Source organism: Ochotona curzoniae, unplaced genomic scaffold (genome assembly GCF_017591425.1).
Source record: "Ochotona curzoniae isolate NIBS_2020 unplaced genomic scaffold, NIBS_Ocur_1.0 contig_517, whole genome shotgun sequence".
Classification (NCBI taxonomy): Eukaryota; Metazoa; Chordata; class Mammalia; order Lagomorpha; family Ochotonidae; genus Ochotona; species Ochotona curzoniae.
Window position 1 is genome coordinate 3,214,333 of NW_024466454.1, and position 13,322 is coordinate 3,227,654.

Consider the following 13,322-nt stretch of genomic DNA (forward strand, 5'->3'; position numbering starts at 1 on the left):
CGGATGTAGCTGGAAGCTGGGATCAGGAATCAAAGTTGGAACTAGGACCCAGCTACTGTGGTATGGGACACAGGTTACTAGGCTAAACACTTGTCTCTGTGCTAACTTTTAGGACACATTAGTGCTGCCAAGCCAACTTTACATTTAGTGACAATGACATCACAATTACAAATGCATTTGCCAAGGTTAAGAGTGAATACAGGGAAAAGACCCAAATGTTCAAAATTTAACTTTATCAAATAAGTCAAAGTTTTAAGTTTTTCCAACAGACTGTGTACATCTGTACAGAAAACATAATCAAACAAAGCATGTCTAACAAATGACACCAACAGAACTGATAGACAATTTTGATTTAAAGTTGAGTTGGTGGGTGGGGATCAACAGTCTACATATTTATGCTAACTTTAAAATTTCAGAATGGCAGACATATTTGCTCAATTTATCTTCATTAGCTTTCTTTTGACGACAGAATTCTACATACACGCACACAAAATTGTAACATAGTGGCCTCAATAGCTTCCTAGTTTGCATTTCTCTAAGTCTGATCACATGAACAATAAATCAATCTAGAAGACATACCCTTTTTTTTGGCTTCACACACTTACCTAAATTGTACCCTACCCTTTATAAGACAGACAATCATCTGAATCAGTCGACATTAAGTAAAAAAAGAATCATACAAATGTTAGCATTTTTTCTCAGGGAGAGGGAGTGCTAAATGTTTATTCCATGAGCCACTGTAAATCAAAGGCATTATCATTTATTTCATTTTTTAGACAGTGTCATAGTCTCTCACACCTTCTACAAGGTGTGGTCCTAGACCAGACTTTAGGATCATTCCAAAGAATATATAGATATTTATATATATATATATTTCTTTAAAAATAATGTTTAGAAAGTTTTACTACAGAAAATCTGGCTTCAACATGGAAGCATTTTTCGTTTCCAAGATTATACACCTACATGGAAGAAGGTGCTTTCCTACACATTTAGGCTTTTCACAACAGCAAAATAAACTTATACATCGCATTTAAGCTGACAAAATTAGGATGTAAATTTCCATGTAACTTTTTGTATTATGAACTGACATCTCTAAACACAGGGAAGACAGACTGATGATTAAATATAATTTGATAAGTTAAAACAGTGCTAGCTTAACAATTTATTAAACCAAATGTATGTCAAAAGGTAGCAGTAATGCCTATTAAGATTTAAACGAAATTATAATTATTAAAATATACATCAATTTTCTTGCCGTATTGTTTATATAATGCACTTCTTTCTAAAGCTAAAAACCACATGCAGAAAAAATAAATGGTATCTTCAAACTCATTCAACAGTTTGCTACTTTATGTGGTATGTAAATAAAGTCCTTTATTTAATTGTATACACAGTATTCATCCATCATTTGATTTTTCTTGAAGGAATTCAGCTTTCAAGGTCAGAATTAGTATGTGCACACATGAGGACATTTTATTCTTGTTATTACTAACTGCAAATACATTCTTCCTAATAATGCAGTTTCAGATTTCATTTAAAAGACAGGACAAGCCTTTTACAAGGCCTATGAAAAGGATTCATAAAGGGAAGGGAGCACAAGCATGGTGAATCTGTCCCCACCCTCAGAAACCTACCGAGGCTTGAGGAATCCTCCTGCTTCAAAACATGAACACACTACCACAGGACCAGCTCTTATCAGATTATAATGTGGACAAGAAAAATGTATTCCTATTCTTTCTGATATGAACAGATTGACATTCTATTTTCACTTTCCTTCAAAAAACCATATAGCACATACCGATATGTATTCTCAAACCCATTTAGAACAAGTTGGATCTTCAGAATAATAGACAGCCTTCAGATTATGAAGCTGATTGCTTATAGAAAAATGATATGCACCACATTTAACCAGAGAAAGAAAAAAGAGAACACGTGTAACTAACTCAGAGGATGATGTGAAAAGGGTGTAATTTCAACAAAACTAAAACCCACTTTAGCAGACTAACAAATCAAACAATAAAGAACCAAGAATCAACTATCTTCCAACTTTTCTAGCTTCCCCGTCCAAATAGATGCTTTCCAATGCAGAATATCTGAACTAGAGATTCCCTATCTCTTAAGGCATATTTTGATGAATATGTTCCAGAATTGCACAGTTATACTGGTCAGTGTTTCCGCTTCCCCACTCCTGTCCTCATCCCTACTCCCTTCTCCCATGGATTAAAGGTGAAGTCATGGTGTTGGTGGCTACTGTAAATTTGAGCTGACATACCAGTGTGTTCACTAGGTTTCATGAGCATAAACATTAAAATGTTACATAAAATGTACCATAATTTATTCCACACTCTGATCTAATATGGTTTAATGTCTTGACAAAAGGTGAGATGACTTAAGTACATTTTACATGTTGTGCATTTAGACCACCATATGCATAGATGTTCTAATGCTAAATTCTTGGTCTTCAGTATCTCATAGTGCTGGATGCTCGGAAGTATGACAGAAACTTGTAACACAGACTAACCACAAAGTACCAGATATTTCTTGCCATTTGTGATCTTGCAATAAAAATGCGCCAGATTAGAATCACAAGGATGGTATTGAAACCATAACGGATGTTCCGTAACCTAGAAAGCAAGGCAGGAAATTGATGAGACAATATTTTCTAGAATAGGTGACAATATTTTCTAGAATATGGGGACATAATTTTCTAGAATTAGTTACTAGCCTCCAATCCAATCATGGATCAAATCCACATATTTTCAAAATTTTATTTTTATTAGAAATACAGGTTTGCAAAGACAAGGAGAAGACAGACAGAAAAATCTTCCATCTTCTGGTTTACTCCCCAAAAGTCCACAACACCTGGAGCTGAGCTAATCTGAATCCAGGAGCCAGGAGCTTCTTCTGGGTCCCTCATGTGGTTAAAGGGTCCCAAGAATTTGAACCATCCTCCATTGCTTTCCCAGGACACAAGTAGAGAGTTGGATGGCAAGTGGAGCAGCCTAGACACAAGGTAGCACATATATGGGGTTGCTGGTGCTGCAAGGCTAAGAATTAAGCAGTTGAATTATTGTGCCAGCCCCCAATTCAAATTAATTTAAAATTTATTTAAAAAAATAAACCAACTGGGCCGGAGTGGTGGCATAGCCAGCTAACCCTTTACCTGGCTGTTCCATTCCTATCCGACCTCCTGCTAATGCCTTGGGGAAGCAGCAGTGCAGGGCTGAAGTGCCTGGGTACCTGATGCCATGTGGAAGACCCACAAGAAAATCCTGGCTCCTGGCTTCAGGGAGTGAACCTGTGGATGGAGACTGTCTCTACCTACCCTCTCTGCGATGTAACTCTTACTTTCAAGTAAAATTAGTAAATCATTTTACAAAAAGAAAGGAAGAAAGAAGAGGTTACAAAATCCACGTAAATCTGACTGTGGATATTTTGGACAGCAGTACATCCAACAATGTATTACTTCTATTCATAATGGGTTTATACCAAAATTTTGCCTAACAGTATATCAGGAACACACAATTACTCATTCACCAATGTTACTAAGATTCCTTTATGCACAATGCTGTGGCAGGCATTAAGTACATTCTAAGTAAAACAGGTAGGTTCTATAGCTTCCTATATCATTTAAAAAGGGTTTGTTTATTACATGCAACATAGAATAAACCAAACACAATAACTATCTGAGATCTTTAGGTATTACACGGCATCCAACAAGTTAGCTTACTTCTTTCCTTATCCAAAAACAAAATCCAGCACTAGCTCCATAAAGGACCCTTCCCCTCCCTATTCAAATTTCAACACATGCTTGGTATTTCTTAATGATGTTTAAAAGGAATACAAACTTCTAGATACATAATCATGTCATATTAAATTTCACTATCTTCAACAGGCAGTTCAATACAGAACTGCAACACAGAGACAACAGTGTAGAGGAAAGAACAGTCTGTATTTAAAGGAATGAAAAGATTAATATTCCATTTTGCCTTGCTAAAGTCTTCACCATTTAACAGACATTATATTTTTTAAAATACCACAAAGTAAAAGAGATTATCATAAAATACTATCTGTATCTGAGTGATGGATTTACACTGACTTATTTTTTCTATTTTCTAAGTTTATTCTTAATCAATATGTTGGTTTCATAAGGAAATTAAGAAAATTACAACTTTTAATCATAAAGACAAAATTTTATCCTGAATGATGGATCTATTGCAGTATTTCTTCCACAGACAATTTTACCTTTAAATAAAGTAACCTGCACTTTAAACATCTTTTCACTTAGTCCTAATTAGCTTTACTTTTTAAGAACAGTTTAAGAGAAGGTAAGTAATTTAAAAAATTCAATTAAAACCAATCCTGTACAGGAGTTCGCAACATGCAGGGATCAAGCCCATGTACAACTCACTTGTTCAGATGTTTTCTAGCTGCAGGGAGCCCAGACATTTCTTCATTCAATACATACTTCTTCGTTCCCATGCAGTAGTTCTCTATATACTCGGCCCAATGCAACTGTCGTACATCAATATTGAAGGTCTACATTTATCAAAAAATTTAAAACAAAATTTAAAAATTAGGTTACTTCTCTGAGTAGTTTTTTTTAAATTGTCAAAATTAACATTTTTAAGGGCATGATTCCAAATAACACAACTACAAAACAGTTAAATACTGCTAGCTAGGAAGAAAAGTTATTTTTTTAAAAACTATTTATTTTTATTGGAAAAAGATATACAGAGAGGAAGAGAGACAGAAAGGAAGATCTTTCATCCACTGATTCACTTCTCAACTGACCACAATGGCCAGAACTGAGCTGATCCGAAGCAAGGAGCCAAGGGTGTCTTGCTTGTCCTCCACATAGGTGCAGGGTCCCAAGGCTTTGGGCCATCCTCTACTGCTTTCCCAGGTCACAAGCAGGGAGCTGGATTGGAAGTGGGGCCACTGGAACACAAACTGGTGCCCATATGGGGTTACAGGTGCAAGGCAAGGACGTTAGCCACTAGGTTACTGTTTCATAATTTTAATTAAAAGCAAACATTTGTAGGGCAAGTGTTGTAGCACAGCAAGTTAAGCTGCTACTGTTGATGCACTATTCCATATACTGGAGCATTATTTATATCTGGCTGTTCTATTTCCTATCCAGCTCCTAAAAAAAGAAGCAGAAGAAAATCACACCAGTGCTTGGGCCCTTGCCACCCACGTGGAAGGCTAAGATGGAGTTTTAGTTTCCTGGCTGAGCTTGGCCCAGCCCTGGCCATTGTAGTTATTTGGGGAATGAATTGGGGACGGATGATCTCTCTCCTCTATTACTGTCTTTCAAATAAATAATCTTAAAAACAAAACAAACAAAAAAGTAAAGACACAGATAGCTAAATCTAAAAAGTGAAAAATGAAGACTAAATTACAGGGTTTACACTCAGAGAACTAACATACATGACTATGTTATAAATAAGTCCGTGTGGGTAGTAAACACAACTAAACATTTTAAAGTTCCTAATATTATTGATAAGGAGGCTACACAAACTGCTTAACTTTGATTGTGTTAGGCACTCATGTTAAAATATTCAGAGATATCTTAAAAAACACAGAAGAGTTTAACTTTCAGATTGCAGGGAGCAAAATGTGGAATGATAAAAAGTGTAAGAAAATGTGAAAAATAACTTCTGAGAGGATGTTTTTCTCAGACCTCAGAGAAGACAGAGTTGGAGAAACACTGCATATAGAACTTAGCATTGGGCCCCGCGGCATGGCCTAGCAGCTAAAGTCCTTGCCTTGAATGCTCCCCGGGATCCCATATGGGCGCCGGTTCTAATCCCGGCAGCTCCACTTCCCATCCAGATTCCTGCGTGTGGCCTGGGAAAGCAGTCAAGGACGGGCCAAAGCCTTGGGACCCTGCACCCGCGTGGGAGACCCGGAAAAAGTTCCTGGCTCCTGGCTTCGGATCGGCGCATCACTGGCCGTTGCGCTCACTTGGGGAGTGAATCATCGGACGGATGATCTTCCTCTCTGTCTCTCCTCCTCTCTGTATATTTGACTTTCCAATAAATAAATAAAATCTTAAAAAAAAAAAAAAAGAACTTAGCATTCTCCTTGAAGAGGAACCACAGAGCAAGACTGAACATTTCAACCATACTTTGAAAATGAGTTTGCCAACCTCCAATACTGACACAATAAATTCAAAGATAAAACAATTTATTTCACCACAAATAATTATAATTACAGTTTTAATGAGAGATCATACATACATCAATGGCTTGCTTATACTATAATGGTAGTGAAAAATATTTAATTATTTCCTAGGTTGCTAATGGGTCTCTAATTGGTATGCTACTTACTTTGTACTATAAAACAGAAAATACTTGCCTTTTTGTCTTCAGGGTTTAGCTGATTCATTAACATATTTACATTGTCAGTATTCCAAACCCAAGAATTACTTGTGAAATATTCCAGAAATACCATAGCTTTGTGAAGGCGAGTAATAGTTTTCATCATCCTGTATTGTAAGAAACATGCACAGATCCACATTCTGCAGGGCTTAGCAAGATCCCATCGCCACCCACGGTATCAGTTCCCACAATACAGACAGTAACATAAAACTTGTAATACAAAATCCAATAAATGTACAAAATCAGCAGGGAGTAAGAATATTTCTGCATCTTGAGAGACATTTTTATACATCCAAATTGGCAAAAAATTTAGAAGCAGCAGCGAATTAATTTAACATTGCCTCGATAGAGCTTTGCTGGCAGAGGGAACTAATTCTCAAAACAATTACAATAGCCTCAGGGTCAATGTTTCTATATGACATTCTGAGTAAATAGATCAAAATAGATTCAAATAGTTTTCTCTTGCACATTGCTTCTTAAAGCTCATTTTAGTTTCACTGCATTTATTGAGATTCCCTGTTTGTAACACATTGTGCATTTTAATTCTAACTCTTCAGCATTACTGAAAGCAAAATATACAGAAATATTCCTTTGCATTTAGTCAACTCTATTTTTCCAATGGAACCAAAACTTCAACACTAATTGGCGCCCTTTTTGATCATTTGGATGTGCTGTGAAATCAATGACTCAAGTAGAAAGCTTTCTGAAACAAAGATTCACTCATCTTTCCATGTTTATCCACACCTATCCTAAGGAAAAAGGCACTGTGACACTTCCACATTTCTTTCGAAAAACAGGCAAAGGGCCTTAAACCTTAAACCTGCCATTTTGTCTATTGCGGCTTATTGTAAGTCATTGATATCATAACACCAACCCGAGCAGTAACAATAACATTCATACAATAAATATTACCTATGGTAAGTAGGGGAAAGGAAGAAGAGAACTTTGTAAAATAAAATACACATCAAAACAATCCCAACTTAGGAGAACAGGAAAATAATTTAGAGAAATATTTCAGAATTCCATTTAAATTGACACAATAAGGATTAGGGTTATTTGTAGTTCAGAAAACTTCCAAACAGGGAATTCAGAAATGGGGGACAGGAAAAAATATATATTAGAAATGAGAGAGAACAAAAACAGTTACATTCACTGAGAAATCCTGATAATACATTCAACACATTTAGAAAGAATTCTTGAATCCATACTACTGAAAAGAAATGAGGCAATATGGGCAACATAAAATAAAAACCACACATAAAAAAAAAAACTGTTTCATTCAAAAGCTTTTTCAAAACAAGACTTCCATTAAATGAGGAAAAAAGCCCTAACTAGACAAGAATAGTTTATACAGTTAATGAAATACCTGTGGGGTGAGGGGAGGGAAGGGAAGGGGGAAGGTTTCTGCTCTTAGAAAATTGACAATTTCTTTTCTAACAAATTCATAACTAAATCAATATACATTGTTATTATGTTTAGGATAGTATTCTTGATTCTGTCTCTCACACACACTCCCTATGTGGTTTTCCAACATCTTTGTTATAAAAAAAAAATTTTTTTCCTGACTACTCCTTTTTCATTGATAATTATCAACTAATCTTCAGATTCATTCAAGTGGCAGAATGGCCTAAAATCAATTTGTTTCAGCCACTAAAAAAGTTCCTTGTAGGGGCAAGATGAAGAGATTTCAAAGGCCATTTAAAGTTATATACAGAAGGGCTCCCAAATGGAAAGTGGGATTATAATAGCAAGTGTAGTTTCTACAAACTTCCTGAAGTCTCCTTGTATATGTGTGAAATTTATTTCATTAGGTAACAAATGTATCTGATTGCAGATAAAATAAATTGAAAACGGAGCCATATGCTTTTGTAAAACACACAATAAATACTATATGCTGACTTATTATTCTTTATTAGAGCCACCTTCAAAGGCTAATTACCAGGCCCAGCGGCATGGCCTAGTAGCTAAAGTCATCACCTTGAACGTGCCAGCAACCTTACTTCCCATACAGCTCCCTGCTTGTGGCCTGGAAAGCAGTCGAGGACGGCCCAAAGCTTTAGGACCCTGCACCCGTGTAGGATACCCGGAAGAAGTTCCTGGATTCTGGCTTCAGATTCAGAGCAGCAACGGCCATTGGGGTGTGAATTATCAGATGGAAGATCTTCTCTGTCTCTCCTCCTCTCTGTATATCTGACTTCCCAATTAAAAAAAAAAATCTTTTAAAAACATAAAACTAATTACTCCTACTAATCCTATGCTGTGGAGGGATATTTGGTGCATGGCAAGATGCTTGGTTGCACCACAGCTTCCCCCTAGGAGCGATAACTTAAAATAACTCCAAACATTCTCACATTTTCCTGGTTGAGAACAGCAACTTAAGAGTAGTTAGGCTAACTAGTCAAAAAAAAAAAAAAAAAAAAGATCCTGAAGCCATTTTTTTTAAATGTAGTTTTTAACAGAGAGAAAATATCAACTATTTTAAAAGCTGGAGTGGGTAATTCATATTGGGTCTACAAGCAACAAATCAGTGACTTCTTGCACCTAAATGACTATAATGTGCCTGAGAAAGCATTCCAAGATGGCCCAAATGTGGGAGACACACAGCACGCTCTTGTGTCCTGGTTTCAATATGGCCTAGCCCTGGCCGTTGCAGTCACTTGGGGACTGAACCAGTGGGTAGAAGTCCTTCCTCTTTGTCTGTAACTCTGCCTTTCAAATAAATCCTAATCCATATGATGTGTATCAACAGCGTTTTTTAAAATCACATCAACATATATAGTGTGTCAGATTTTACCTAGTTGACACTTGAGGAAAGGTAAACCAGTCACAGGAACCTCATGACTGACATGAGGTTGCTGTCCAACTGGGCTTTATAATAAGATCCCAACACATGGCGCAAAGCACAGAATCCTCAGCAAATAACTGATTAAACAAATGATGCAAACCATAAAGCTCGGTGCTGTTAACTTGCCAGAACAAAACACCTGCAGGTCCCTTGTTGCTCCCAGAGCTCAAGGCTCCCTCCTCCTTGAATACTTAGCATCATATAGCACAAACTTGAGGCATGAAGATTTTTTACGTGGCATTTCCTATCTGGGGAAGATTATAATTTCCAAAGTGGCTATGATATCATCCATCCCACATGCTCATCTCCCAAGTCACCTTGACCAGCTTCCCAGCAAGAGTTCAAGGAAACTTACAAACAACAGAGTAAGACAGAAGTGATATTTGCGACTACCAAGGTTAGGTCAGGCAAGGGGCTGAAGCTGTCTGCCTTGCTTCCACTAGAATACTCACCCTTGAAGCCTTCAGTCACCAGTTTGCTGTCAAACTTCCCCTGAGGTTGCTATGCTGTGAGGAAACTCAAGAAAATTCAAACTGCCCAGGGCGGAGGCCATATGGAGAAAGTTGCCCAGTCATGCCAGCTTTGCATGCTTCTCCCTTTTTGCCATTCCTGCAACAGTGCAATCTGACTGGAACCAGTTGAAACAACCCAAGCCAAAACCATCCAGCTAGGCCCTTCTAGACTTCCTGATCCACAGAAACTGTACCACATAAATAGAAGGATGGCTACTTAAGAACATGAAGTTTGTAGTGATTCTTTACACAACACAGATAACAGTAACAGATCCTAATACTAGCAATGAAGGGTTATTTCAATCAAAACCTAAAACATATGGTGTTAGCCTTGGGACCAGGTGATGGACAAAATCCAATACCTTTGAGGAGATCATTAGTGAAACTGGAGGACAAGGAAAAGAAAATTAGTGGAAGCCTTAGAGGGATTTGAGGAAGCTGTTGGTGAGGTATTGTGGAAGACAGAAAGTAAACTGCCAGCAAGACGTCCAGAAAGAGGACAAAAGTCAGCCTTATAAAAGAACTATCTGAGCGAGTGGCATTTGGAAGAAATGTAAAATTCCAGCCAAGCATTTTTAAGAAATATGAGTCAACTTTTCACTGGTACAAGGAAACACTTGAACCCAGATACTTAGGAAGAAGAGAGAGGCTTCTTTCAGTTTGGGATACTGCAATGGCATAAAGCAGGTGTTTCTGAAGGCCCTGCAGAGGACACACTAAAGAAGCATCCCAGGGCAAGCCAGGAAACAGCCATACTAAGCGCAGCCAACTTGGGCTTTTCTAACAACCCTTCCCAGGGAAGCAAGACCTTCCCAGACCCTGTCCCTAATGCCTAAGGACCTTCCAATAGGCCTCCCAGACTAAACGGTTTCACCACTATCCAACAGCACCACCTCTGGAAACAGGCCTTTGGGGGGACACTCAACATTCAAACCACAACAAATAGTTTCTAAGGACAAATCATTTCCAGGGAAGGGAAGCAAAATTCATTAGGCCTTTAAACAGACCTAAAGCAGTGGCTCCTAGAACTCTCAGAAAAAAGGCTCTCTCTAGATCTTACCAACAGGATGAATATTCTATAGATCTGAAATCTACAGGCCCTAGCGTGAAGGCATAATGGCTAAATCCTCGCTTTGCATCCACCATGTGGATGCCAGTTCATGTGCTATTTCACTTCACATCCAGCTCCGTGACGGTGGCTTGGGAAAGCAGCAGAGAATGGCCCAAAGCTTGGTACTCTGCATGTGCATGGCAGACCCAGAAGAAGCGCCTGGCTTTGGATCAGATCAGCTCTGGCTCAGCTCCAGCCACTGTAGTCACTTGAGGAATGAACCAGTGAATAGAGGATCTTTCTCTATGTAAATCTGACCTTCAATAAAAATAAATCTTAAAAAAAAAAAGGAAATCTGCAGTAACCTCACAGGAGACTCAAGCTAGTGAAGAAGCGCTTACATCAAAGGACCTGTGAGTGTGGTTCTGGTTTAATAGCTTGGCTTGCTTTTACAGACACTCCAGAAACCTATATAATTTTTAAAGCAATTTTACCAGTTAATTCGTGTAAAGGACAGAAACTGTACAAAATGAGAAAAAGCTTTGTATCAAGCAAGCCAATGCCTACACACCATATCCAGCCCACCACTTGTTTTTCTAAATTAGGTTTTACTGGGACACACTCAAGCTCTTTCATTTACAGACTGTCTAAGCCTCCTTTCAATAACAGCAAAACTGAATAGCTGAAAGAAAAAACAAAGTTTGGCTTACAAAGCCTAAAATATTTATCATGTAGCCCTTTATAAGAAAAACTGTCCATGGGCCGGTGCTGTGGAGTAGCAAGCAAAGCTGCTCCCTGTGATGCTAGTTCAATTTCTAGCTGTTCTGCTTCTAACCCAGATTTCTGTTAATGGCACAAGAAAAGCAGCAGTGGATGGCCCAAGTGTCTGCACTCCCCTGTGGGAGTCTTGGAAGGAGCTCCAGGCTGCACTATGGCCCTTGTGGCCACTTGGGGATTCAAACAGTAGATAGAAAAATGTCTCTCCCCTTCCCTCTGTAACTCTGAGGAACAGGATGGGAGGAAATGAGGGAAGGAAGGAGGGAGGGAAGGAGGGAGGGAAGGAAGGAGGGAGGGAAAGATAAAGGCAGGAAAAAAGAGAAAGAAAGGGAGAGAAAAAAAATTTTCTAACCCCTGCCCTTGAGTCCAACCTTTCACACGGAAGAAAGCAGGCAGAATCAGGTATTATCCAGTTACACACAGAGATATTTTTTAATACAGAAAGACTCTGAGGGAAGAAATAAATGCTTCCAGAGATCAGGACTAAGCCCCAAGCAAGAAACCAGCAACACATACTCAATAGGAATTTAGAACTGCTAGGCTCTATGGTACTGTGTGCCTCTCATTATCTCTCTTTTCAAATTAAAGCTGTCTACAGCCATTACCTTAGGCTGAGTGTATCGCAGGTTTTTCAGATCAATACCTGAGGAACTAGAGGAGCTATATCTATAAAACCACTACAAAAGAACCTCAAACTCAAGATGAACAGAATTAGATGGTAAAACTCTACCTTCCAGCTGATTCCAAAGAGATTCTAGAGGAAAGAAGTAACTGTATTTCCATGAGGGAGGAATAGGAATTACCGTGGCCAGAATTTTGACTATGGCAGATTACACTTCAAAGCAGGTTGTAATAAATATCTTTCATTTTGCTTGTTCATTACAACATGATTCTTATCATTCTGTCAATCCTCTTTTCTTAAATCTAGAGATGATTTGTGACTTACTTGGACTTAAAGAATGAGGCAAAAGTGATGCTGTTTCACTTCCATGTAAGTTGGGAGAGGCAGTGTAGCTTCTACCTTATTTGTTGAAATACTTTCTAATTGAATCCTTCAGAAGACATCTAAGAAGTCTAAATCATATGAGGATACTACCACTAGCCCTTGCAAAAAAAATTCAGCTGCAATATGAAAAAGACACAGACAGTTGTTCCCTGGCTGCTCCACTGTCCACAATCCACACCACCACCACAGCTCTTGTAGTATCATTGGACCTCAACCATATGAAAGACCCCAAGCTAAAGCTGCCCTACTGATTTCTTCCCAAATTCCCAATTCTGAGGAAAACAGCGACTATTGCTAATTTAAGTCAGTGAGTTTGAAATGATCTGTTATGAAGCTCTATTTCCTGTGACTCAGTGATTTTTGAATATTCACTCATTTTTTTAAGTCCACCAAATCCTCCTTCTTTGTGTAAAACATAGTGATAAATTTAAACCAGTTTACTTCTATGATTTAGATTTTTTTTCTTTTCTGCCCTAAAATGTACTAACTTTATTATTAAAGAAAGCACACATTGCGATCATTCATAAATTTCTGCCTAACTTCTAGCTAAGAAACAATGCTGCCAATGGCAAAAACTACATTTTTCCCCCCAAATCATTCTAGGAAATCTTTGAAACATTTCCTTACCTATTTTAAGAGGTCAATACAACACCTCTTACACATTCCTACAATTTAACACATAGGCTTAGGAACATGATGGACAAGTGAATCCACAGAAACCTCCGCCAGGAACTGAGGTCCTGAT

The 13,322-nt window shown here is 38.1% G+C and overlaps 1 protein-coding gene across 3 annotated transcripts in view; it reads right to left on the minus strand.

Moving 5' to 3' along the window:
* Positions 1 to 216: 216 nt before the first annotated feature.
* FAR1 (fatty acyl-CoA reductase 1) overlaps positions 217 to 13,322 on the minus strand; it is a 55,498-nt gene continuing 42,392 nt past the window's right edge. For all 3 annotated transcript variants that reach the window (XM_040989077.1, XM_040989076.1, XM_040989075.1), the window contains 3 exons: positions 6,364 to 6,493; positions 4,412 to 4,539; positions 217 to 2,624 (listed from right to left, as the gene is read on the minus strand). In XM_040989077.1, the coding sequence (XP_040845011.1) occupies positions 2,462 to 2,624; positions 4,412 to 4,539; positions 6,364 to 6,493 (421 nt within the window). In that variant the 3' untranslated portion in view covers positions 217 to 2,461. The remainder of the gene's footprint in view (positions 2,625 to 4,411; positions 4,540 to 6,363; positions 6,494 to 13,322) is intronic.